The 27,003-nt window shown below is 36.1% G+C and overlaps 2 protein-coding genes and 1 pseudogene across 2 annotated transcripts; 1 reads left to right on the top strand and 2 right to left on the bottom strand.

Moving 5' to 3' along the window:
- Positions 1-366: 366 nt before the first annotated feature.
- Positions 367-9,191, bottom strand: LOC144568096 (helicase and polymerase-containing protein TEBICHI-like; annotated as a pseudogene).
- A 3,638-nt stretch (positions 9,192-12,829) lies between these two features.
- LOC144568366 (uncharacterized) lies at positions 12,830-14,632 on the top strand. The gene is made up of 4 exons (XM_078318695.1): positions 12,830-13,209; positions 13,316-13,429; positions 13,703-13,783; positions 14,001-14,632. The coding sequence occupies exons 1-4, from the start codon at positions 12,931-12,933 to the stop codon at positions 14,454-14,456; spliced, it is 930 nt and encodes a 309-aa protein (XP_078174821.1). The 5' UTR covers positions 12,830-12,930; the 3' UTR covers positions 14,457-14,632.
- A 713-nt stretch (positions 14,633-15,345) lies between these two features.
- On the bottom strand, positions 15,346-18,743 carry LOC144568363 (uncharacterized). The gene has a single exon (XM_078318685.1). The coding sequence runs from the start codon at positions 18,410-18,412 to the stop codon at positions 15,455-15,457; it is 2,958 nt and encodes a 985-aa protein (XP_078174811.1). The 5' UTR covers positions 18,413-18,743; the 3' UTR covers positions 15,346-15,454.
- Positions 18,744-27,003: the final 8,260 nt, after the last annotated feature.

The following is a 27,003-nucleotide window of genomic DNA, read 5'->3' as shown; positions in this document are numbered from 1 at the left end:
AATTCGTTTCTCATAAGAATCCCCTAAAAATTTGAGAATTTGTACAATTGATTTCAAATATAAAATTCGTCCTCGTTTAATAGTTTGTGAATTATTTTTGATCATTTTTTGTTAAACTAGACCTGTGAAGTATTGTTAAGTATTTTTTTCACAATGTGGATCTAGAATGATGATTTCGATCATGGTAATATCACTAATGAAATGTACTAAACAACAAATGCATGGGATTCTTGGTTTATGTGTTGTCTATTCTGAATGTATATCTTGAATAATCTAGAATGAATTATCGGGCTTGCGCCTTCTCCAAATATTACTTGGGCCTTTCTTCGGTGTTGTAATCTTCAACACTTTGCAACTGGCAGAACCCTATGTGGCATTATTGGTGCAATTTGCATTCTTTTCACATATGCCCTCCTTCTGACTATCGGATGTTGTTGGTAAACAATTCACGACTTCATTTTCATATTTTAAGGATTGCGGTGTCTTACTAGGCTCATTTTTTGACTTACTGCTATCAGATATTTGAGGAAGTAGAGGTTTTGAAACTTGAGGCACATTTAAACCAAGTGATTTGAAAGCCACGAAGGCTGCAAGTCGGGCCTCTTTAGCTTGGTGAAGAACTATCTTGCAGGCCTCATTCTTGATCTTCTTTGCTATGCCAAGATGCATGCGCTGTGGGCCAGTAACATCTTGGCTAGTCCACGAAGAAGACTTAAACAGAGCCTTCGCAATGTCAGAAACTGATGCTTCAGCAATAGCAAGAGGTGTGGACAACTCAGCCTTGTATAGCGCTCTAGCTCTGGAACCCTGCAATTTTTAAAGGTTTAATTATTCCCCTAACACAAAAGGTTTTCTTAGGATGCATGCATCGCCTTTCCAAACAACAAAATTTCTCACATTTGCACTAAGATCCAACCTTTGTTTTTTATTATTTGCCATAGTAAATCAATGTAACTGAAAAGGCAAATTGTGTTAAATATTGATAAATTCGCCTCTTGTTTTGAGTTTTCCTCTTATCTAAATCGAGCTAATTGAGCCAAGTTCATCAAGATATCAGTTCGAATTTGCATAATCACGTTATGTCATTATGTGTGCTCCAAATATTAACGAGGGATTGACTTTGCATCAATTTAAACAGTTGGGTAATGGAGAGAGTGTGGGAAGGAGGGAGAGACCTTAACAAAGGGGATGGTGGTCAGTTCAGCAATCTCTGCACGAACTCCAAAGGAGACACGGTTTTAAAATTTGGAGATGATACCTTCTAAGTCCAACCATCCAAGTCTCTGACAAAATACAGAGACCATTGATGCAAACTGACCTGCATTCTCTTGTAAAGATTGAATCATTCCTCTAGCAACTTTAAATGCTTCACAAACATCCGCAACAGGTGTTTCCTGTTAAAAAAAATAATAAGCATGTCAATACTGAGGAATAACAAGTGAAACAATTGCAGTTACATGTTTTGTACCATCCAAAACATGTACCCATTATTATTGCATGGTAAACATATAAATTCAATTTCAGTTTCTTTTCATTTTTCACATAGGGCCAGAAAATGTAGTATAGTACAATAGAAAGCAATATATGAGGGAGCACGTTCGTTAAAGCTGTTTTAATGGTAGAGTCTGGCATATAACAGTAAAACAAATTTAATAAGAAGATAAAAGGTGTGACTAGCCTGAGCAAGCCTTGATGGCATAAGTGCCACATAAAAGCACTTGGACACTCAATGAGTAACCTCTTTCAAAACTGTACCACTACTTGTAGACACAGTTCTCTTCTTTTTATGTTGTTTTGACTGCATAGGGATTGGTGCACCATGAGCCATCTGCATCAAGTAATGCTATGATACTCCCACACGGTTCCCTACTGACTAAATAAGGAAAAATAATAAAATTTGATAAGCAAACAAAAGAAAATCCGATGCATACTTACTGAACGTATGATGCAAATGTTCAATATCACCAACATGCACGCAAAATTGTTTGGGCATGTATAAACACAAAGAAACATGCATGTATGGATAGGAAGTTCAACACAATACAGAAAAGACATGCCTGGTCAAGAACAGGGAGTTCATAAACCTCTCATAATATAATTTCCAATCTGGTTCAACCTCCACATTAATTGGCGTCACAAGATACACCAAATGCAAATCTAACGAGAGAACAAAGCCTTCTCGTGCTCTCAATAAATCATCTAGCACAACATTGCGATTTCAAAATATGCAAAGGTATTTGAAAAGATATTTGACTAGGTCAGGACCGTAACAATTTTCGACATTGAGATGGGCTTGATACTTAATTGTGAGAGGTAAGTTATGTGTATTGATATGAGCGTTACTAAAGAGATGATCATTTTTTTCAAAGTAGACATTGTTATCCCTACGACAGTAAACTGAGGTACATTCTTCCTTGATAATTGTGTGTGGTGAGAAAGATTTCGGGAAATACTTTGAACAATTTACATTTCTTCGGGAAATACTTCCTTGAATGTACCTCGTTAGAAACAAAACAAGGTTAATGTAAATTTGTGGAGCAATCTTTCTTCGGTGTTGTTATCTTCAACACTTTGCAACTGGCAGCACCCTGTGTGGCATTATTGGTGCAATTTGCATTCCTTTCACAGATGCCCTCCTTCTAACTATCAGATGTTGTTGGTAAACAATTTACGACTTCATTTTTGGATTGCGGTGTCTTACTAGGCTCATTTTCTAACTTACTGCTGTCAGATATTTGAGGAAGTAGAGGTTTTGAAACTTGAGGCACATTTAAACCAAGTGATTTGAAAGCCACGAAGGCTGCAAGTCGGGCCTCTTCAGCTTGGTGGAGAACTATCTTGCGGGCCCCATTCTTGATCTTCTTTGCTATGCCAAGATGCATGCGCTGTGGGCCAGTAACATCTTAGCCAGTCCACGAAAAAGACTCAAACAGAGCCTTCGCAATGTCAGAAACTGATGCTTCAGCAATAGCAAGAGGTGTGTACAACCTAGCCTTGTATAGCGCTATAGCTTTGGAACCCTGCAATTTTTAAAGGTTTAATCATTCCCCTAACACAAAAGGTTTTCTTAGGTTGCAGAAGAGAAAAAAGGAAATAAAATCAGGTAAGGAAGCTTTTAAAAGAGGAGAAGAAGGTGGGGATCGGATGTGGCCGTTAATCAGTAGGGACCATTGTTTGTTAATTATGATTAATGACAGTTTAAAGCTGATCCAATTAAAAGCGTGGACAAAGCTTTGTGGACTGAAATCTTTTCTCGATTGTTAATACTTGTATGATGTAACCATGTGTACAAACTGATTCTTAATATATATATATATATATAGAGTTAGGCTGGGGTGCTATGGATAACATAGTGGCCTCTATGCTACGGCTCAATATTCGAGTTTTCAAAATCCAAACGGTCGATCCGAACCGTTCATCTTATTCTCCATATTAATATCTGCTTGGAAACCAAATTTTACATTTTTCTGAATTTTTTTACTATTTATTAAGTATTTTACAAAATTGTTGATCCAACGGTGGCTGCACAAAACAGTAAAACCGTTGGATTAGCGATTTTCAAAGTGGCTTAATAAATAGTAAAAAAATTCAGAAAATTATAAAATTTGGTCTCCAAGCAGATATTAATATGGAGAATAAGATGAACGGTTCGGATCGACCGTTTAGATTTTGAAAACTCGAATATTGAGCCGTAGCATAGAGGCCACTATGCTATCCATAGCACCCCAGCCTAACTCTATATATATATATATATATATATATATTAAAATAAATATCATCAAGGACGATTTTTTCATGTATATATATATTGAAAAAACCCGGTGGGTCAAGATTGAATCATTCCTCTAGCAACTATAAATGCTTCACAAACATCTGCAACATGTGTTTCCTGTTAAAATAATAATAAGCATGTCAATACTGAGGAATGACAAGTGAAACAATTGCAGTTACATGTTTTGTACCATCCAAAACATATACCCATTACTATTTCATGGTAAACATACAAATTTAATTTCAGTTTCTTTTCATTTTTCACATAGAGCTAGAAAAGGTAGTATAGTACAATAGAAAACAATATATGAGGGAACACGTTCCTTAAATTTGTGTTAATGGTAGAGTCTGGCACATAACTGTAAAGCAGATTTAATAAGAAGATAAAATGTGCGACTAGGTTGAATAAGCCTTGATAGCATAAGTGCCACATAAAAGCACATGGTCACTCGATGAGTAATCTCTTTCAAAACTGTACCACTACTTGTAGACACAGTTCCCTTCTTTTTATGCTGTTTTGACTGCATAGGGATTGGTGCACCATGAGCCATCTGCATCAAGTAAGGCTCTGATACTCCCACACGGTTCCCTACTGACTAAATAAGGGAAAATAAGAAAATTTGATAAGCAAATAAAAAAAATCCGATGCATACTTACTGAATGTAAGATGCAAATGTTCAATATCACCAACATGCACGCAAAATTGTTTAGGCCTGTATAAACACAAAGAAACATGCATGTCTAGATAGGAAGTTCAACATAATACAGAAAAGACATGCCTAGTCAAGAGTAGAGAGTTCCATAAACCTCTCATAATATAATTTCCAATCTGGTTCAACCTCCACATTAATTTGCGTCACAAGATACACCAAATGCAAATCTGACAAGAGAACAAAGACTTCTCGTGCTCTCAATAAATCATCTAGCCCAACCTTGCAATTTCAAAATATGATATAAATAGGAACTCATTTGTTTTTTCAAAATGAAAGAAAAAAGTGGGGGGAAAATCCATTCCTATTTTAACAGTGACTGATGCATGCAATAACTCAGGTCTGGTTGGGTCAAATACCTTTTCTCTATTAACTAGAAAAACCTTACACCAGTAGACCAACTAGCAGGACAAGAAGTCCTAAACCGTCAACCCAACAGATCTACCTAAATGTTAATGGTTAGGTCATATTAACCTGAACGACTTCAACTTGCCATGTTGAATTGCCAAATATGGTTTATACCTCGCATATTTAGCCTATATTTGACTTGATTTCGTACCAAATTCACGTTCTAAATTGTCAAAATCATGTGCATTTCATTGATATATCCTTAGAATTTGGTACTGCTGAGAGTTTGTTTGTTTTCTGCAGGATTGGAGCAAAATACACGAAGAAACGGTGTTTTTGGACTCCCTGGTACGACCCTTACCAGGCTTGGTACGGGCCGTACCAGACTTAGCCGATCCAGCTTTTTCCCATCTTGTATGGCCTAGCCGTACCACCTTGGTACGGGCCGTACATAGATGCCGCCTGACATAATTCAAATCTTGGCAGAGGCTATTTAAAGCGGGGGATCTCTCCATTTTCGAGGAGATTCCATTCCATTCCAGATTGAGAGCTCAGAGAAAGAGAGAAAGAGAGCAAAGGAGCAAGGAGAGAAGAAGAAGGAAGAGGAAGAGGAGAAAATCGACGGATCAACCCCTTCTCCACTCCCGATCTTCGATCTAGTTCTATCATGCCTCTCTTTATCTCTTTACTTGTATTTCTGGACAGATCTATGACTTGTGAGTAGTAGATCATTGTTTCTAGGGTTTGTAGATGGATTTTCTTGATTTGTGTTGCTTTTCTTGATTTGGATCTTGTATGAACTTTTTTGATTGTATTGATTGTGTATTTGCTTGTCTTGATTGCTTTGTCTTTCTGTGATTGCATGTGGTGTGCCTATAGTGGTAGATCAACCCTAACAAGGTCATGTGACCATTGCCTTCTCTCAACCAAACCAATCCCTTTAGGTAGACTTGTTCGAATTGAAGCCGAAAGGTTGAATTCTCCCCTAATTGACAGATTAGATGATACCTTAGATCTCCAATCAATCAACTAGAGGATCTGGACCAAAACACGAGAGTTGAGGTTTAGAAACCCTAGAAGGTGAAAAATTGACTCCAAAACCTAGATCTTGAACCAACAAACGAGAGTTGAGGTTTAGGAACCTTAGGTATGGTCAATTGAACCTTTCTCAAGAGTTTAATACAAGGTACCAGCAAGAAATGCATCAACTCGAACTTGTAAGCTCTGTTCTGATATATCAGTACAGGTCTTACAAGAGTGGTGCGGCCTACCCATACCAAGCCCACACGGCTTGGTGGAACAAGGTTGGTGCGGCCTAGCCGTACCAACTTGGTAAGACCCGTACCACTAGAGGCAAATCAGAGATGAAGTCTGAAACCCTTGAAACATCTTTTATCCTAAATCAAAACACAGTTTATACCTTTCCTTGCACAGTCACTATTCTATTGCATTGTTTGATTGCTTGAGTTGATTCTTTAGGAAGATTAAGTACCAAAACTCCCTCTTTCTCACTTCTAGTCTTTAGTCGAGATAAGTAGATTCTAGATAAAGAAACCGTCCCTGTGGATCGACACCCGATTATACTCCTCGATAGGGTTGTGCACTTGCAACCCTAATCGGAAGGTGTAACCGCGGTTTTAAAAGGTACGCTCCCAAGCGTACCGAAACTTGCATTGCGCTTTCACGCGAACAATGGTGCTCAGTTAGTATAATTCACAAACTTTATTAATATATCTATCCTTGAGGGAGGCCATAGTACTATGCATAACACATACTGATTCTTACTATGGATTGATATATTCATTTTAAAGTTGAAACTGTCGATCTGAACAATTCAACATGATCTCCATATGAAACTGTACTGGTAGATCAAATTTTATATTTTATAGAACTTTTTTTACTATTCTTTTAGGTAGGTAGAAAATCACTTGATCTACTAGACCATTAAAAAGTAGTGATTTTCTACCTATCTAAAAACATTTCTAAAAAAGGTAAATTTAGTTAGTAAGTACATTTTCATATGGAGATCATGTTCAACGGTATCAGTTCTGAGGCACTGGGTCTGTAGTTATTATAGAAGTTAGAACAAATCTTCCAACATACTCGAATATTATATAATCCTGGTCAACAATTGCCGCCTTGTGTTGGAACCTACCAAGGATTCCCCAGGAGATAGTGAGCTACCGAAAGCAGCTCGACCAAGAGGAGTACTTTTGTACATCTTGGCCTCATTATTCCACTCCAAGAACTTGCTGTGGCACAGCCAGTGAAGTGAATCATGTGTGGACTTGACCACATCTTCAAACGGCTTGGTTGAGTTGAGGAGAGTACATCTGACATAGCGATTTATGTCGTTTGCTGTCTGGACAATGCCACTGGCTACCACCTTCATTATCGCATGGGTCATGCCATTTTTGTCCTCAGACAGGCATGATTGCAAGGGTGGACAGTCCGTGGTTATAATTGAAGTTATTATTTTCACCTCTTCTGGCCTACATACAAGTATCTATAAGAAAACATAAAAAAATTATAAGGTAGTGAGTACAAAATAACAGAAAGGATGCTTGAATTTGCAAATTGTAATAAATACTTGAAATCTTTACTTATTCATAATTATCAAACCAAAGTAGAAACTGAAAGGTATCACTGTATGCAAGTTCAAACTTTACTATGATTTTGGACCATTTGGTATTTTAACAAAAAAATAGAATATATGTAACAAAAGAACTTTGTGTTAGTAATATATATTTTGTTTGCAAGATTTACACTATGGTGCAAATTAAAGTTGCTCAGTGTAAAAGGTAAAAATTAACCAAAGAAAAAAAAACACAAATAGGCAGAAATCAAGAATACATTCCTGCACTCAATCCTTAGTATTTGGTCCCTAGATTAAGCAGCATTGCTGCACTCAATTGCGGATCAAGGGTAAGTTAAATTTCTTAGTCCCAAATTAATTGTTCTTTCAAGAAAATCCTAAGAGGGAGATAGTTCATTTCTGTGTAAAATTTAATATTACATGATAAAAGTACATGATTTCATCAGTGAAGGCACTCAACAATTTTGTACAATAGTAGAAAATAGAACTTATGTACTGTGAACGTACTTTTTAGGAATTTCAACATAGGTTAAAGAACGGGCAAAATCATCATAATGATTTAGTAAAAAACCATTCCGTTAGTTTGGTATGCCCAGATTCTTCATTAGATGAAATAGAACTTATGCACTGTGAATCAAAGAATGTGACATTGTTTTATCAGGCAAATGAATTGATAATCATTCAATAGTCGGATAACTATAGTGAAAATCGTAATGGAATAGATGCCATGCCACCTCGGGTGGAGTTATACAACGACAATCAAGGTAATTCTTTACCTCGTTAGGAACAAAACGAGGTTAATGTAAATTTATGGAGCAATGTGTGTTTTCAGCATTTATAGATATCATTTGCCTATCATCTCCTTTGCAAAGGTATTTGAAAAGATATTTGTCTAGGTCAGGACCATAACATTTTTTGACATTGAGATGGGCTTGGTACTTAATTGTGAGAGGTAAGTTATGTGTATTGACATGAGCGTTACTAAAGAGATAGTCATTTTTTTTCGAAGTAGACATTGTTATCCCTACGACGGTAAACTGAGGTACATTCTTCCTCGATAATTGTGTGTGGTGAGAAAGATTTCGAGAAATGCTTCGAACAAATGCCATCTTTCATACAAGGACTGCGGTTATTAATGAAACTGCATGCGCCATGAAGCATGAATCTTGTGATAACATCGTAGCCTAAAGGGTCAGCAATAGGGTCAGGTAATTCGACAGAGGTGATGGAGTCTATATTTGAAGGACTCTTAAGTTTGTTGCCCGAGTCAAGTCAGACAACGATATGGACACGTGGTAGGCCTCTTTTTTGAAATTCGATCTGTGCGACAACTACAAGAGAATGAATGGAAGGAAGAGGAAAGAAGGAACAAAACATGTAATTAGAAAGAAAAACTCTTGAAAATGAAGAGGAATATATGTTAAGCTATAACATGAAATGAGAAAAGAGGGCACAAAGAAATTACCTGTAACAACCTTACCAAAGTAGTTACATTGTCTGATATCTACTAACAACCCATCGTATTTCATCTTGAAAACACGGGAAATAATGTCAGGTCGATCATTGGCTCGTTGAATGTCCATTAGTAACCTATCAATCTCAACCCACTGAGGATTGCAGGTGAATGACGAACAAATCAGGGGGACCAAAACATCGGTAAAGTGCAATAGCATCATGATAGTTCTGATGCATGTAATGCGGGCTACCAACATGTGAAGCTGGAAAGATAACACATTTACCAATTTGAGACCTGAACATGTCACCATTGAGAACAATATTCTTTATGTTGCACAACTTCTAACAACGGAGAATTGATTAGTTCATTTTCGATGAAATCCAATCTCGCTTGTTGAACAAAAGCATACCAATTAACAATGAGCTACTAGAACAATCGCCTCCTTGAAAAATAATTGGTGCTTCATTTTTATGCGGATGCAAACGATAAGTATATAGATTCGGACATAGTAACAAATGTTTGGTCTTTTTTTTAGCACCTGGAGCAGCAGAAGCACAAAGTATATGTAAATGGTAACCATCTTCACCATATACGAACAAAAGAGGATACTGCATTTATATAAGGGATGGATGATCTGGACTGATACATTTCAAACCCTGCGAACGGTGCTCGACAATTGGGGTGGCAAATGGTTCTTGTCGGAACGGATGTGCATTTTGAAATCTTGTAATTCAAATGAAACGTACCGATCACGGATACTTAGAAACTACGAACCAAAATATTGAGTTTGTCAAGCATCTTTACAAGAGACTTTACTAGATGAGGACGTAGTTGACAATATTTAGACGTGTCTGAGAAATGAGCCACTCTATTTTGAATTTCATGTTCGGTGTCGAAGATGTAGAGCTGGAGGAAAGATGGTCGACAATCAAGTAATGGGAGGCGATAAGGAGAGAGGGCGACGGGGAGGAGGGCAGGAAAAATCCTAGGAAGGATTGAGGTACGGGTGTTCACAGGGAAATGTTTGGGAGGAGAGAATGGTTCGCCCAAATGAAATTAGTAACGAAGAGATGAGCACTTTAAATTTCTGTCTCCGTCAATTTTTCAGCGCTCTATCACTTGCACGAAAATTAAAGCAGATCAAACGTTTGAAAATACCATAGTATATATATATATATATATAGAGAGAGAGAGAGAGAGAGAGAGAGAGAGTGGCTAATATCAAAACGTTTGCACCACGCCTCCCGTGCAACTAAGTCATTTTCCGATTTTTAAAGTCCAAATGATAAATCTAAACAGTTAGATGTGTTCTCCATATTAAAATGTGCTTGGAGACCAAATTTTACATTTTTTGGAATTTTTTTACTATTTATTAAGCCACTTTGAAAATCGCTAATCCAACGGTGGCTTCTGAATTTATTGTTCCAAACATCCACCGTTGGATCAGCGATTTTCAAAGTGGCCTAATAAATAGTAAAAAAATTTCAAAAAAATATAAAATTTGGTCTCCAAGCACATTTTAATATGGAGAACACATCTAACGGTTTAGATTTATCATTTGGACTTTAAAAATTGAAAAATGACTTGGTTGCACGAGAGGCGTGGTGCAAACGTTTTGATATTAGCTCCTCTCTCTCTCTATATATATAGCAGATTGGCCATACTATAATTTTATATTTTCGTTTTGAAAGTTTAATTTCATTATCAACCGGAACATATGAAAATAAACATCACTAGATTTTACATTTTTAGATCTTTTTGTCTTCTTATGTAACAACTCACGTGTTCTATTCTTTCTTAATTTGTCAGAGCATTTTTTTTTGTGAATGTGCTCTTTCGTTGCAGAGTGCCTCCCCAACACCTCTCAAGAGTTTGTGTTAATGGAGTGAGCCATGTGCTGTGCTCAGCTTTGCTTGGTTGTGTTATATTTGCTGGTTTTTCTTCTTAATCTCTTACACAAAAGATGCATAAATTAATTAATAAGATTAGAAGCCAAGTCAGAGTAGTCACTTCAGTCTTCAGGTTGTATCTTGGTGGCCCATTTTCTATAATATCACCACACCTCTTCATTTTATTAAGCAGAGTTTTAATTTGAAGTTATTTCATAAAAGAAAATTCCGATTGAAGGCCTGGAAAAAAAAAGGAAATAATTTGAACAAAATTATTTTGTTGCCGAAAATTTTATTAATAAGAAATAAAATAAAAAAATTATATAAAAATCAGAATAAATTTGAATATCTCAGAAGATAAGCAACTTAACCGCCATAAACTATATTGGAGGGAGGCGAAGAGGCAGCAAAAGTTGGAAATGATGGGGTAAATTTATATGAGTGGGCTTGATAGAAGTGTTTTGTCAAAAAAAAAAAAAAAAAAAAAATTGTGTTTGAATTTTTCAAAAAGCATATTAGTTTGTAAAATTTCCTGGCTCATAAAGCTTCTAATTTTCACAAAGCGGGTGTTTACACTTGAGCTGATGTTTACTAGCAGACTTTATTTGAAAAAAGAAATTTATCGGGACAATTCCAAGATTGTGTAATTATTTCTTTTAATTTCTCCGATAAACATTATCTGTAATATGATTTTAGTATATTGAGAATTTAGCAATTATAGCTTAAAATTTTGAATTATAGCAATTATAATCGTTTAATATATTCAAATTATAAATTTCTATTTTTGAAAATTAACAAGAAAAATCTATTTAAACAGCGGAAAACTTTTGAATTTCAAAATTTTAACGAATTGATTGTCCGCCATTTCAAATGGCAGATCACTTTTGGTGTCCGCCATTTGAAAATGCGGACGTCAAAAAAATATTTGTCATTTAAAGTTACGGACATATTAAAAATAAAATTTTAAGAATTTAGTAACTTTTTAGTTTATTATTTTTTGGGCAAGGTATTTTTTAAAAAATTGCAAATATTAAACACAAAAGCTGTAAACGTAATTCACAGTTGTGTCAAGACATCGAAATTTGTCAGGATAAAAAATTATCAACTAATTACTAATTGAAAATCGGATACCTACTTATTAATTATATTAATATTTATATTAAGTATGAAAGTCAAAGTGAAAAATCTCAGTACAAAATACGAGGATCAAACTGGTTTATATAACAATGAATTTCTTAAATAAAATCAATAAAAAATAATAAAACTTAGAAAAACATATATATTGTGGTGAGAATCAGATATTAATTCTGTCCGTTTGATTCATTTTGTGGGAATCAGTACTCTCGATTTACGATTTCAAAATCTCTAAACAATTTTTCAAAAACAAAAAAATAATCTGTCCATTTTTTCGAAAGGTTGATAACTCATAATTTTTATTTTTATCGATTTTCTTTGTAAACTTAACTCTAAAACTTTAGTTTGACTTTAAATAATAAATCTAAACAGTTGAAATTTGTCTACCTTACGAATGATGCGTTCACATATGAAAATTTAAAATTTTTAAATTAATTTAATATAGAATCAAGCTGTCAAAATGTTCTTAAACTTACTAAGGTGTTTGATGAGTTTAGCTTCAAAATTTATTGTATTGGTTTTAAACGATTAATCTAAACTATTTATATTTAGAGGAGAGTCATCTACTTTACAACTGATAAATTTACATATAAAATTTTAAAATTATTTTACTATAAAATCAAACGGTTAAAATTAGAAGATTTATAAATTAATTTTAGTATATTTATTTTTTGAATATTTTTTATTACATAACTTTATATTAAACTAATTTAATATTTTAAAAAAATTGTATGTAATTTATCGAAGTAAATTGATTTCAACGGTATAGAATCATTGTTTGATGAGCTTAAAGAACACCGCAGTTCGTTCTTGTCCATGTATGATAATATCGTCGTAGGCTGTAACGTAAGGTAAAAACAATCACGACTTGCTGGAGATGGTGGGGTCCACTCCAGGATTCTTATGGTCAGAACCAGCGACAGCATTCGAGTGAAAGAAAGAAAGAAAGAAATTCCCAAAATCAATCAAAATAAAATGAAAAGGGAAGATTGATAGATAGATAGATAGATAGATAGTAGAGAATAGATGGGGTTTTATCCTCCACCTCCTCATTCTTACTGTCGTTCTTCTTTTTGGAACTGGAATTGCAATTGGGATTGGAATGGGAATGGGAAATTGAGTATTAGGAGCCCCGTGTTGGTGTATCTATCCACCACATCAACAAAAAGAAGATTAAATTTAATAAATGCTTCCTCCTCCTCATCATCATCAGAATCTGAGAAGGAGAGGGAGAGGCAGCGACTGAGCAGGAGCGCCGCCTACTCCCTTCTCAAGCAGCAACTCTCCGTCGCTACCAAGTTCGAGGTATTCATTCCCCACCTTTCACCTTTCACATTTCCTTTCCTTGTCCTATCCTTAAACTGTAATTAATATGATTTTTCTTTCTGTTGGGTTAATTTGGTAAGAAAAGGACTATAAGGAGGCAGCTAGATTGAGGGATTCATTGAGAAGATTTGAGGAAGAGGAACCTGTCTTGCGCCTCCGCAACTTGCTCAGAAAAGCTGTCCAAGAGGAGAGATTTCAGGTATTCTTTTTTTTTTTATTCTTTTTTAAAGGCTGACTAACAGCCCATATTTATATTGAAGCAAAAAAATAGAGTTATTACAGGCACAAAACTACAATTCAGTATACCTAATTATACTAATCTGAAACCCCGGGGGTGCTTATATTTAGGTATTCTTATTTATTTATATTTTGCTGTTACATTTCTTTTCTTTTTATATAGATATCTACTTAGCTCTTAATAGCAATCAGGTTAAAATAAAATGCATGTTTGGTTTTGGTGGGGAAAAAACAGGAAGCGGCAAAATACAGAGACCAGTTGAAGGAATTAGCACCCCATGCGCTTCTCAAATGCTCTAGCGATGCAACCACTCTGGTAACTATCTATGTATTTATATCTGTTGCATTATTAACAATAACAGTAAGGAAATCAAATCATGAATGAATGAAGGAACCAATGAATTAAACAATTTAACTATCTATGTATTTATATCTGTTGAATTATTAACAATAACAGTAAGGAAATCAAATCTTGAATGAATGAAGGAACCAATGAATTAAACAAATTGTAAATTTTGGGCCCCTATCCAAAGGGCATACGGGTGCAGGTGAGGAGCGTCTACATGGAGAGCCGGAGTCGGCCGATGGAGGGACAGTTCTTCTATGCATACCGCATCAGGATCAGCAACAACTCGGGGCGGGCAGTGCAGCTGCTGCGACGGCACTGGATCGTGACCGACGGGCGGGGCCGGGCAGAGCATGTGTGGGGCCCAGGTGTGGTAGGGCAGCAGCCCGTCATTTCCCCGGGGGCCGCCTTCGAGTACTCGTCAGCCTGCCCCCTCGGAACCCCCAGTGGCCGTATGGAGGGCGACTTCGAGATGAAACCACTGCTGCTCCCGGACTCCTCCTCCGACTATCACTTCTTCAGTAGCACAAGCGGCAGTGACCAAAACACAACCACAAGCACCTTCAATGTCGCCATCGCCCCCTTCTCCCTTTCTGTCCTTGGTGATGATGACTGCTCGTCTTCCTCTTCTTTACTTTATTAATATCAATCATAAATTAATTGTTTTTTTCCTGGCCTTATATTTAGTTTGTACATTTTGGAGAAAAAACTTTAAAAAGCTCAACAAATATATAGGATGATAACATATCAATATATGTATGTCTACATGTATGTTTGTATTAATATACACCCTGCTTTGATAAGACTATAAAGGCAAAACCAACATTTAGAGAAGTGCCCATTATTTCCAGAAAAAATAAAAATAAATAAATAAGATAGCAATATCTCAGCATTGAATTCTGAGTGGTTAATTAGTTCCTTTAAAATTGTTCTTGCAAGGATGATACTTGATATGTGGAAACTGTCCATGCTGACCTCCACTTGGTTTGAGAACGGAGATAACAAATCATTTTAATTTTAACGGTGCTTTATTTTATTTTTCTGTTTCTTTTTTTGAAATGCATCCCTGATATGCTAACGTTAACACATTAGCATAACACCAGTTGAATTGTATATGCATGAAATGTTTCTTATTTCATTTTGTGTGCTTTGTTTTGAGGATTCTCTGCATCTTGGTTCCGTGCAAGTTAATGTAAGAAATGCAATTTAAAAGGAACTGACTAGAATCTGGCACCATATACCAGTCTACCAGAAAAATCTAATCGATAGATTAAATCAATCAATTTAAATAGAATACAATTCAACTCCTTTTGGATGCATGGATTATTAAGAGTGGAATCATGACCCAATTTGTACTCGCCCAACCCATTTTGTGTTTAGTTTTTGTGTAACTTTCTACATTTTTTAGTTAAAGAAAGTGATCGCTTCTCTTTTAGAATAGATCACTGATTATCAATCCGGTTAATACAAAAGCCAACCATAACCAGATGATCCACACGATCAGGAACAAGATAAGCACACATGCACACACAGGCGCAAACAACGAACTAATCACAAAAGAAGAAAAATAAGAAGAGAATACATGGAATCAAAATTAAGAAGGCCTTAATGGTTATGCTATATAGGTTTCTCGCAATTTAATTAGTAGCATCCAGCACCATTTTTCATTTGTAGAACACTGGACTCTGACCCCCAACTATGCTTTTCCTCGCTAGAACCAACTCCGGTTGAATTAGCAGGCCCCATTTTCCGGTACTTGCCGACCTGAATCTTGTCTCCATTTCCGACCCGTTTGTTGCTCTCTTCACAGTCTGAGCTTGATACTGACAAAACTCGCCAGTTGCTCCAAATCCTCACCATAATATAAAGCAATGATACACATACGGCTGCTGAGACCAAAACAATCACAACTATTATGCCCGCAACCTCAGCCTTCACCAAACTTTTCCCCTCACCGACAGGCGGGCCCATGCAAGGACCCATTGGTGCACCGCATAAACCATTGCCGGCAAATGAATTCTCTGGAAAAGTTGACAGTGCAAGTGGAATTGCACCCTGGAGAATGTTGCTTGATAGATTTAAACGGTGCAAACTCGTCAGCCTCGCAAGTGAAGCTGGCACCGAACCCTGTAGCTGGTTAAAAGAGAGGTTCAGCCTCTCTAGTTTTACAAGGTTGCCCAGTGTATCAGGGATCTGGCCTGAAAAGTCATTATAACTTAGGTCTAGTATTTCTTGTAGCTCGGTCAAACTGCCGAGTTCTTTTGGAATGGGGCCTGTCAGGCGGTTATCTGACAATCTGAGTTCATAGAGCTTATTGCACTGTTGAATTTCAGGCGGCACTGGCCCAGAGAGATTGTTCATTTGTAGGTTAAGTACATTCAACAAGCTGAGTTTACTGATCTCTTGAGGGATGTGGCCAGTAAGCGTGTTGTTATACAGAGACAACTTAATAAGGGACGAGCACTTTCCGATTTCTTTCGGTATCTCTCCCCTGAAGTTGTTGGACGAGAGGTCCAGTTCCCCGAGAGATGTCAAATCCCCAACCCAGTATGGTATCGTACCCACCAAATTGTTTCCATTCAAAAGGAGATGCGTCAGTCCCTTGCTGTTGGAGAGGCCGAGTGGAATTTCACCGGAGAGGCAGTTGTGAGAGAGATCAAGCGAGTCCAGCTGCTGCAGCAGGCCCAATTGGGAGGGAATGGGTCCTGTCATCTCGTTGTGGCCTAATCGGAGTCGGGTCAGGTTTCGTGATCTGAAGAGCTCCGGCGGGATCTGACCCGAGAAAGAATTATTGGTCAGGTCAAATACTGTCAGAAGATAGGACCCGGTAAGGGGTTGTATACTTCCATTGAATTTGTTGTGAGACAAATTGATGATGGAGAGGTTCGTAAGCGCAATCAGAGATGGTGGTAAGGGGCCTGCAAGAGAGTTGTTATACAGTGTTATCAGTTTCAGTTGTGTAAGAAACCTGAACGTATCGGGTATGGTACCCGTTAAGCTATTGTCGGCCAATGCCAACTGTTGTAGGCTGTTGCAATAACCGAGGCTTGGCGGGATGGGTCCGGAGAGGTCATTTTGCCTCAGTTGTAGCACCACCAGCTTCTTCAGATTCCCCATCTGCTCAGGTATTATCCCACTAAACTGGTTCCCGAAAAAATCGACTTCTTGCAATCTGGTGCAGTTTGTCAGCTCTGCTGGTATTCTACCTGCCATCTCATTTTCATACAGAAATAAGATAGCAAGTCTCTTCAGCTTCCCGATTTCAGCAGGGATTGAATCCGTCAGATGGTTGTGATAGAGAGATAATATCTCCAAATTGGTCAAATTCCCAATCTCATGTGGAAGAGGGCCAGTTAAGCTGTTATTATGCAAAGCCAGGTTTACCAGGTCTGTAAGCTTGTCTATGTTGTACGGTATAGAGCCAGTGAGGCTATTATTTGAGAGGTCAAGGGATTCAAGGGAAGTGCAGCTGATAAGCCCATTGATGGTTCCGGTAAGTGCATTCCCGGCAAGAAAGAGGTTGCGCAAACTTGAACTGCCGGGGCAGAGGTTTCTCGGGATTTCGCCTTGTAGCAAATTACTGGAGAGGACCAGGAATTCAAGATTTGTGAGGTGGGTTGTAGAGATGTTGAGTAGACCGGACAGTTGGTTACTTGACACATCCAAAATCTGTAGCTGATGCAACAGGTTCAACTCCTCAGGTATATTGCCTGTGAGTTGGTTGCCGAATAAGTACAGGTGATTCAGATTCGTGAGATTGCCAATGTTGGTTGGGATTTCCCCGGTAAGGCGATTGTTCGCTAGATTGAGAGTCTGCAAAGCACTGAATTGGCCAATGAAGGAGGGAATCTCTCCTTCTAGCATGTTGTCATTTAATGAAATAACTTGTATCAGAGTGCACTGCACAAGTTGGTCAGGAATGGGTCCGCTAAGGCTATTATTTTGCAAACTCATGACCTTCAGTTGCCTCAAGTCACCTAACTGGGGTGGTATTGTACCGTTCAACCGGCAATAGGCGAGACCAAGGATTTGAAGATCGGTGCAGTTGCCGAGAGTTGGTGGTATTTGTCCATATAACCTGTTATCACCTATCCTCAGCATATTTAAGTTCCGTAAGAAGCCTAGCTCTGGAGGGATGAAACCAGAGAGCGAGTTTGAGTAGAGAAAGAGAACCTGTAGATTTGAGAGCATGCCGAGCTCCCTTGGTATTGGGCCTGAGAGAGAATTGGAAGATAAATCGAGAAACTCAAGGGAGAGAAGACCGCCTATTGTGGGTGAAATAATGCCTGCTATCCCACTGCTGGAGAGGTTGAGGCCCGTTACACGGTCTTCATTCTGTGTGCAGGAGACACCATGCCAGGTGCAGACACTGGTGGGCATGCCCCAACTGGAGAGTGCAGCATTTGAATTTGGCCCAGTGAGAGCCGACTTGAATGCAAGTAAGAGCACAGCTGCGTCGGTATGGGTATCGGCAGTTGCAGTAGCAGTTGCTGGGGCAGAGGAGATAAGGAAGCATGTGCATGTACATATGCAGATGCATATGTGGAGGAGGAGGGGGGCAATGGGGAAGTAACGGCAACGTCTCTCAATTTGATCCATACCAACCAGAAAGAATTTAAGGTTTGAAACTTAAATGCTAAGTAACGGCAACGTCCCCGCCTGAGAGAATCAATATATATGTTTAACTCGATCACACACCCAAGAGGGGAAATGAGATGACAAGGGAGAGAGTTAATTTCTGGATGTTGTTGTCTTAATTAATTAGTTGGTTGATAAAGAGGGAGAGGGAGAGGGAGAGATGGCTGGATTTGGTTGGCAGTGCATGGCGTGGCTAGCTAGCTGCAGATGAGACTATAGAGATACACACACTTGTTCAAGTTCAAGCTTCAGATGAGACTATGAGAGAGAGTAGTAGGCAATGACAGTTTTATGCATCTTATGAACAGCATTAATCAGTTCAATGATAGATTGATATTAGTATTTTATTATTGTTAGTATATAGAGTATATATAATAGATGTAGCCTTTTGGGACCTCACCCCAGCCCCACGGTTTAAAAGCCTCTTAACTTTGTGTTACTTGTTATAAATTAAGTGCCGCTTGGCTGCCTTTTTTCCCTTTCTGTCTCTCTCTACACTCACACCTACTTTCATCTACTGTCCGCCCAAGAAGATACAACACATAATTTTGTGGGTCTTTCATCAATCTATCATCCATGCATGAATGATTCTCTTCCCATTATTGTACCTAATGATTAACACAATAGGAAAAGTGCAACATGACCACTGAAAATATTAATTAGATAGTTATTATTCAGGTTTGGTGGCCAATTGATCAACCTTGTGCAACATGACCACTCAAAAGTGCAAGAAAATTTTCAACTAATTAATAAGATATCATATTCTGGTATAATGTTTATTTGAGTATGGACTTTGGACAGATTAATATGGATAAATTATGTACAATTAAAACCGTGGAAAGATGAGCATAATTAATTATTGGTGGCAGTCAAACATGCTTCGTTCAAAGAATGTGAATGTATGTAGGATTCATATAATGCATGCACGCTTCACTTGGATATGCAATTAAATTAATATTATATGGAGGCGTCTAATTGTCCACAGCCTTTTGTCCACCATTTGTCCACAGCTTTGACTTGCGCGAATACTGTAAAATTACTTCTACATGTTGTATAATTATACAATATATCACATAAAATATATCACTTAATCACAAAACATCCAGCAACTATTTGAAGTGGTCCCATGATAGTTAGAAAAAGAGTGCAACTTGCACAACATGACAAAATAAATGTACTTTCAAATTGTACTTTCAGAAATTACAGTTATAGGAAGTTATTGACAGTTAGAGTTAGTTATTAGCGGTTATTAACACTGGGTTGAATCTTGTATACTGTAAAATTGAATATTGTATACTGTAAAATTGAATATTGTATACTGTAAAATTGAATCTTGTATACTGTAAAATTGAATCTTGTATATTGTAAAATTTTCAATTGAATCTTGTATACTGTAAAATTGAATCTTCTACACAGTAAAATTTACAATTGAATCTTGTATACTGTAAAATTGAATCAGCAGAACTGTAAAATTGAATCTTGTATACAGTAGAATTTTCAATTGAATATTGTTCGGATGAGTAAGAAGCATTTCTATCATCTTTTTCTTCCAGATTTTCACAAGATGAATACTGTAAAATTACAAGATGAATACTGTAAAATTACAAGATAAATACTGTAAAATTAACAAATCAATACTCCATATCACCTTTCTATCATCTCTTTCCTCCAGATTTTCACAAGATGAATACTATAAAATGACAAGATGAATACTGTAAAATTAACGGGGCAATACTATAAAATTAACAGATCAATACTCCATATCGCCTCTCTATCATCTCTTTCTTCCAGATTTCCACAAGATGAATACTGTAAAATGACAAGATGAATACTGTAAAATTAACAAGGCAATACTGTAAAATTAACAGATCAATACTCCATATCGCCTCTCTATCATCTATTACCTCCAGATTTCCACAAGATGAATACTGTAAAATGACAAGATGAATACTGTAAAATTAACGGGGCAATACAGTAAAATTAACAGAACAATACTCCATATCTCATCTCTATCACCTCTTTCCTCCAGATTTCATTTGAAATGCTAGATCTGTTACTGCATACAACGAAAACAACAAATTCAACAGAAATAACTTACTAGATTTGAATTTTGCCGTGCTCTTCAACAAAAACAACTTCTATTCGATCGCGCTCCACAATTGAAAGTTCCATTGCGATCATGTATAAAAAACGAGATCGAGTCAGTAATCTCAATTAAAATCGACATTGAAAAGGAAAAATGAATCAGAGAAGGTAAATACAAATAAAACAACAATTACGATTTCGTTGCCGTCGCGGCCGATCCAGATCGGACATCTGATCGGAAATTTGAAAAATAAAATTCGGAAGGTTCTGTCTAGGAGTTCCTGCACAGATAGAAAAGATATCAAGAAAAAAGTAATCAAACATATAGAAAAGAAAAAGTAGGTACAATATACCTGCACAGATCGTCTAGGAGTTCTTGAGAGGGGAGGCCTTTTGAGTTTGCACGGGTATTTCCACTGAGTAACTGAATCCGTTCAGTTCGGGAACGAACAATCAAATTCTATTAACACTAAAGGCTAGAAAACCGAATGTAAATGAAAAGAATCACCGATTCTCTTGAATCGATTCGCTTCCTTCACAAAAAAATAGGGGAACCTCAATGAAAAGGAGAATTGGAAGAAATTATACCTGATATTACCAGATCGACGGTGAAGAAGCGGAGTTAGTGTAATCCCTGCAGCGATGAAAAGCAGAGAAAACAAAAGGAGACGAAGGTAGAGTAGCAGATGGATGATGATGGTCGAGATTGCAGTGTATCAACAGGTTCGCCAATTCGGCCGCGACGATTCATCTGCTTTCCGATAAGAAAGAGAGAGAAATTCAAAAAAGGAAATCTGATCGGAAATTTGAAAAATAAAATTCGGAAGGTTCAGTCGTTTGGGATATGTTTAAATACAAGTTAAACCGTTAGAAAATGAAAACCGGATAACGCTGTGGACAGATGATGGACAAAACTCAGTGGAGAGAAACCTTTTCTCATATTATATAGCCCTTTCGTATCCATTCAGATTATAAGAAATGAAACAAAAAGGAGGAAGGGAAGCCACCAAAAGAGCTATAACAACCCCGTTCGCCTTTTAATTTGGCGCTCCTGTATGTCTCGATTACATAATTGAAACAGCTAATTAATTTTATGATATGAAAATGAAGTGTGGACAAGGACAGTGTTGACGAGTGAGGAAAATATAAAAATCAAAAGAAACTGGGTCCCAAATGGTAAGACCTATTGCGATAGAGGATGGATTGATTGATCCATCTCTGACCTCCTTCACTTTGATTCGGTTCGAAAGGAAAACGCCAAGCCAGATACTGACACTGACGCTACAATTGCATTATATTTGGTTCCCTCTGCTCAGCTTTCGCCTTTTTGAAGGTCGTTTGGTCTTTCCTTTTCCTTTTCAACCTCTCCTCTGTCCTGTCGTCTCTCATATCAATTGCGAGGATCACTCACTTTTCTTAGAGTTGGTAACTTGGTATGAATGTTCCACCCAGTATCTCATGGATCATTTTAAAAAAGTTTAAATTCTAAGACAACTGCCTAGTTTGACAAAATTTCTGCTTGAACATATCTATATATCTTTCTCTTCAATTGTTAACCTTTTTTTTTTTTTTTTGAAGTGCGTAGAACTGATTATCAATCACTTCTATTATATCTGATTTCAAGGTAATTCTTAATAATTTTATCTGTTTTTTTTTTCTAAGAAAAGGGCATTTCTCAATTTCCAAGTTTAATTATTTTTCTTATTCAGAATATATCAAGAAATTCACACAATAAATGAGGCTTTTGGCTGATTAATGAAATTATTATACAACTTGTCTACTTTCTGTTGGGAAATTGTGGTACTAATTGTGTTGTGTTTATACATTTACTGGAGTTTGAGGTAGTATGTGGAGGAGAGACAATATTACTCTTGAAATGTTTGTTTTATCTTTTTTTTTTATTTGTTTGTTACATCTCAAGTTAAATGACACCTCTATTTATACTACTATTAGAAATATTATCGACCTATTACCTCTCGTACAATCTAAATATTTCTATTTCTATCCTTATCCATTTTACATAAATTTCTCCAGAACCGAGACCACTTCTTTTAGATATTTTCATATACATTTCTAAGATATTTTTCTTACGATATTCTATAACATAGATATTTTACAAACACTAAATTAGTTTATTCTTTCAACACCTCTAATGGCAACGTGTCTTATTACGATGGAAAATCAATAATTTGTTTGTAATTAAGAGCATCATTGTTAAAATCCATTTACCAACTTCTAATTAAGAAATAAAAATGGAGACAGATGTGTTGAATTTAGAGAGGAGCTGGACATGCTCAAGATTAAGCGAGTCAAGTTTATTTAGTTATGGGAGTGCTTTACAGAGTATACCTCAACCACCCCCTTTGATTTGGAAAGCAAAAGACAACTAGATGCTACCTACGATCAATGGATTTGTACAGGCACCGTTGCTAACTAAACTAACCAACCAACCATTCTATTTTCTTTTTCTTTTTCTTTTTTTGATCTCTTGTTCTCTCACTTTTAAAAAGTTGACTGTTGCTTAAAAACATTAATTAGAAATCGTGACCGATGATCAGAGGAAGTGGAAAAAACCCTAGCCGTCTTAGCCATCCACCACCTCCTATCCCCTATCGCCTTCCTCCAATTAGCTATCGTTCGTTCCTCCTCCACCGCCGTCTTCTACTCCCCTCCGGGAGAGCGGAGTAATCCACACTGCCAGATCCCTTCATCTCACTTCTCTACTCTCTTCCATCTTTGTCCACCACCCCTTCTCATAAAGAAACTCTAGTCGCCATCAAGCCCTACTCCTCTTTGTCTCCATCTCTGCTCCAATTCGTCGGAAGAAGAGATATTTGACGATAATAGTCCTAGTCATCATTTTGTTGGAGCAGAGATGTTGGGAGAATCACCGGAGCATTGGCGGCAATAGCTCTAGTTGCCATCCCTCCTATCTCCTAACATCCCCACCTCTGCGCTTAGCTAGCCGATGTTGAAGGTCATAGTGTCTACCACTAAAGGAGAGGGTTTGTTTATTTTGTTGTTTTAGTTGTTTGTGTTATTAGATGTTAAGATTTAGAAGTTGATTTTAGATTTGGATGTTTTTTTTTTAAATGATGATGTAGTTTGATGTGTGCGATATTCTGGATGTAGAACGATGGATATAATTTTATGTTTTAATTAATAAAAATTATACTTGGCAGCCACTATCAAGAGCTTCAAAAAAAATCATCATTGTCCAATCAAAATGATAACTTGAAACTTCAAAAAGATAACTATATTATACAATATATTATGTACGAGAAGGGTTCAAATGCCTTCATTTTTTGTGCCTCTATCATGCCTCCATTTTTAAAAACTTTAATAACTTAAAATTTAAAAGTTAAACGTCAAAATAAAACCGTTAGATGTGATATATATTATTTTCTCTATGTGCCCATAAAAAATTGTCACATTTTGATTTTGCTTTTATATGAATCAATAAGTTGAGAAATCAACGTCTAGAAATTATTCACATTAGTATACATTTTTACAAACTCAAGATGACAACCAAAACAAAGTTGAAATGTCATAATTTTTTAAACGTGCATGGATAAAATGATGTAGTTCATATCCAACGATTTTATTTTGAATTTTAAGATTTAAATTTTGAGTTATTAAAATTTTTAGAAATAGAGATATGACGTAGACACAAAAAATGGATTCATTTGAAACCCCCTCATTATGTATATATATTTTGAGTTGTAATTGGGATCAACAATGTAATTGGGTTTGGTTAAATTGGAAACGAATTACTTCCTATTGGATGGCATGGCCCATTGGCCTGTTACTAATTAGGGAAGGGAATGGAACCAGGGAAGGTAGAGTATATGCAGGATATACTAGACATCCGTATAGGTTTGAGCAGAAAGCGCATGCATGGCCCGGTACAGAACAATGTGATGTATTTAGGGTCTTGAATGTCTCAGCCCAGCCCGTTTCAGCCCATTTGGGGCCATAATATCGATCTACTTATTAGCCTTCCAAACAGTATATTATAGCTAGAAATCACTGTGCACCGACACAAAAACGTCCACGGCACTAGTTGACACTTGACAATCCTCTGACACGGCCACACCTGTCACACGTCTCGGAAACGCTGCTGATGTGTTTACTACGGAGAATGCGTCGTCTGATTATTCGGATTTGATTTGCAATAACTATTTTTTACATTTTTAAAGTTCAAATCCTCGATTTAAACTGGTGGATGTGATCACTACAATAAAATATACTTGGAGACTAAATTTTATATTTTTTGAATTTTTTTTTACTATTTATTAAGATGAGTATAAAAACTAGTTAAATTCAGACCATTGAATTTTGTATCCATCTTAATAAATAGTAAAAAAAATTCAAAAAATGTAAAATTTGGTCCCCAAGTACATTTTATTGTAGAGATCACATCTAACGGTTTGGATCGACGATTTGGACTTTAAAAATGTAAAAAATAGTTGCTATAACTTGTTCTAACTCAAAAATTGTTGTAACTTGATCCCTCCTTATATATATATATATATGTATGTATGTATATATGCTTTAATGTGCATATCATTGAAATTTATTGATGTCTTAGTTGGTTGAAGTAAATTGGTATGAAAATTTCATTCAAGGATATTTGGAATCATAAAAAAAAGAAATCAATGTAGCGTGTTATACTGGATTATTTATGAACTAGAACAATTGTACAATTTTTATTTTGGAGCAATTTTTAATTTATATTATAGCGATATATCGTGTGAGATATTTAAAAAACTATAATTATATTTAAACATAAAGGATTTCTCAAATGTTTGTGAGTTGTGGCATGCATCCGCTCTGGATCTGAATCGGACTCGATAATCCACTAATAAGTTATGAATATCTATCTATTCGGAACGGAAAGACTGAACGTGAAATATCTACGGATAGATAGATATTATAATTCAAACTCAACCCAATTTAAAACTAATAAATATATAGATTGAAATTCATGCCGAACAATTTTAAGTATGGATTCAAATATAATAGTATCTCAATCATATCCAATCCAATATCACCTCTAGTTGCGAGACAGGAGACGTCTCTGGCGGAATTTTTTTTATAAATTATAAATAATTAAATCAAATTTACGAAACCCATATGATTGCTTTGTTTTTTTTTAAAAAACCATAAGGACCGAACGGCCCATTCGGTCTCACTATTTTTTTCACTTTTTCACACTTTCTCGTGCGGCTGATGGTGTAAGAACAACATTTGGACCCTCTTTGAGGAACTATTGTTGGTACGCGTAATCTATCATTTAGTCTATACACCAAACTACAAGAAAATAACTAAACTTGAATTATGCTATTATATTCATTTAACTTCATGCTTCTATTAAATCTAAAATATTTCTCATTTTAATGAATATTCAAAAAATTATTATATATATAAACGAAAATTCCACTGTAACATTAATTTATAAACATAAATATCTGAGGTGCAAAATTTTTCAAATAAACTTAAACATCGACTTAAAAACTAATGAATTATGCTCCAAGATGAATTATATATTACATAAATTAATGAAAATTAATGTAACTTAAACATTGACTTAAAAGAAACTTTAATCATAACATTTTATCTCATAAAATAAAATAGTTATACAAATAGTCTCTAAAGTATTATTCGTTTATCATTTTAATCTTTAAAATTTCAAATATATCATTTTGATTATTCTAAGTATCACACATTATTATTCTGAATTTTTTTAGTTATTAAAGTAATATTTTGTCCCTTCAAATTTTTTATTTTAATTTAAATAATTACAAAACTATAAAAAAATAATTATATATATTATATTATGTGGCTTCGTTTAAATTACTAATGAATTAGATTTTACAAGCATCAGAAGAAGGAACCTCTTACTCCAATTATTAAATGCATACCAGGACTATACAATAAACTATTGCACCCGTATAAAAATATATTCATTCACAAGACCGAACGAAGGGTTCGGTCTGGGCTAAAAATTCACAAGACCGAGTGGAGGGTTCGGTCTGGACTGAAAATTATGTTATTCGGATCTTCTGTGGTGGCATTTAGAAAAACTGAAAAAATTGGTGAGACCGAATGGCTCATTCGGTTTCGAAAAAAGACAATTCTGAGGACCGAATGGGCCGTTCAGTCCTTATGATTTTTCAAAACAAAAAAAAAAATTATATTAGTTTCGTAAATTTAATTTAATTATTTATGGTTTATAAAAAAAATTCGATCAGGCAACAGGTATGGATTCCAGCTGGAATCAAACTTGACAATGTTACTTGCTTATTAAAATATTTCGTTGATTGAAACAACTACTGACTTATTAAAATAAAGCTGCGTCTAAAATTGTGCAGTGTCCTTGTTAAAAAAAAATGTGGTGTGATACAACGTCGCGTCGAATACATGTGTTCGTGTCTCTATGTAGGATCATTTGGGGTCAAAGCGGG

This window comes from Carex rostrata, chromosome 17, assembly GCF_964058835.1.
Source record: "Carex rostrata chromosome 17, lpCarRost1.2, whole genome shotgun sequence".
NCBI classification, from domain to species: domain Eukaryota; kingdom Viridiplantae; phylum Streptophyta; class Magnoliopsida; order Poales; family Cyperaceae; genus Carex; species Carex rostrata.
Note: the sequence above shows the minus strand (reverse complement) of the source record. Positions and strands in the feature narration are given on the sequence as shown.

Coding starts and splice junctions, on each gene's coding strand:
- LOC144568366 (XM_078318695.1), top strand. CDS start 12,931: ATGGGGTTTTATCCTCCACCTCCTCATTCTTACTGTCGTTCTTCTTTT. Junction 13,210..13,315: donor CCGTCGCTACCAAGTTCGAG/GTATTCATTCCC, acceptor TGGTAAGAAAAG/GACTATAAGGAGGCAGCTAG. Junction 13,784..14,000: donor CTAGCGATGCAACCACTCTG/GTAACTATCTAT, acceptor CCCTATCCAAAG/GGCATACGGGTGCAGGTGAG.
- LOC144568363 (XM_078318685.1), bottom strand. CDS start 18,412: ATGGATCAAATTGAGAGACGTTGCCGTTACTTCCCCATTGCCCCCCTC.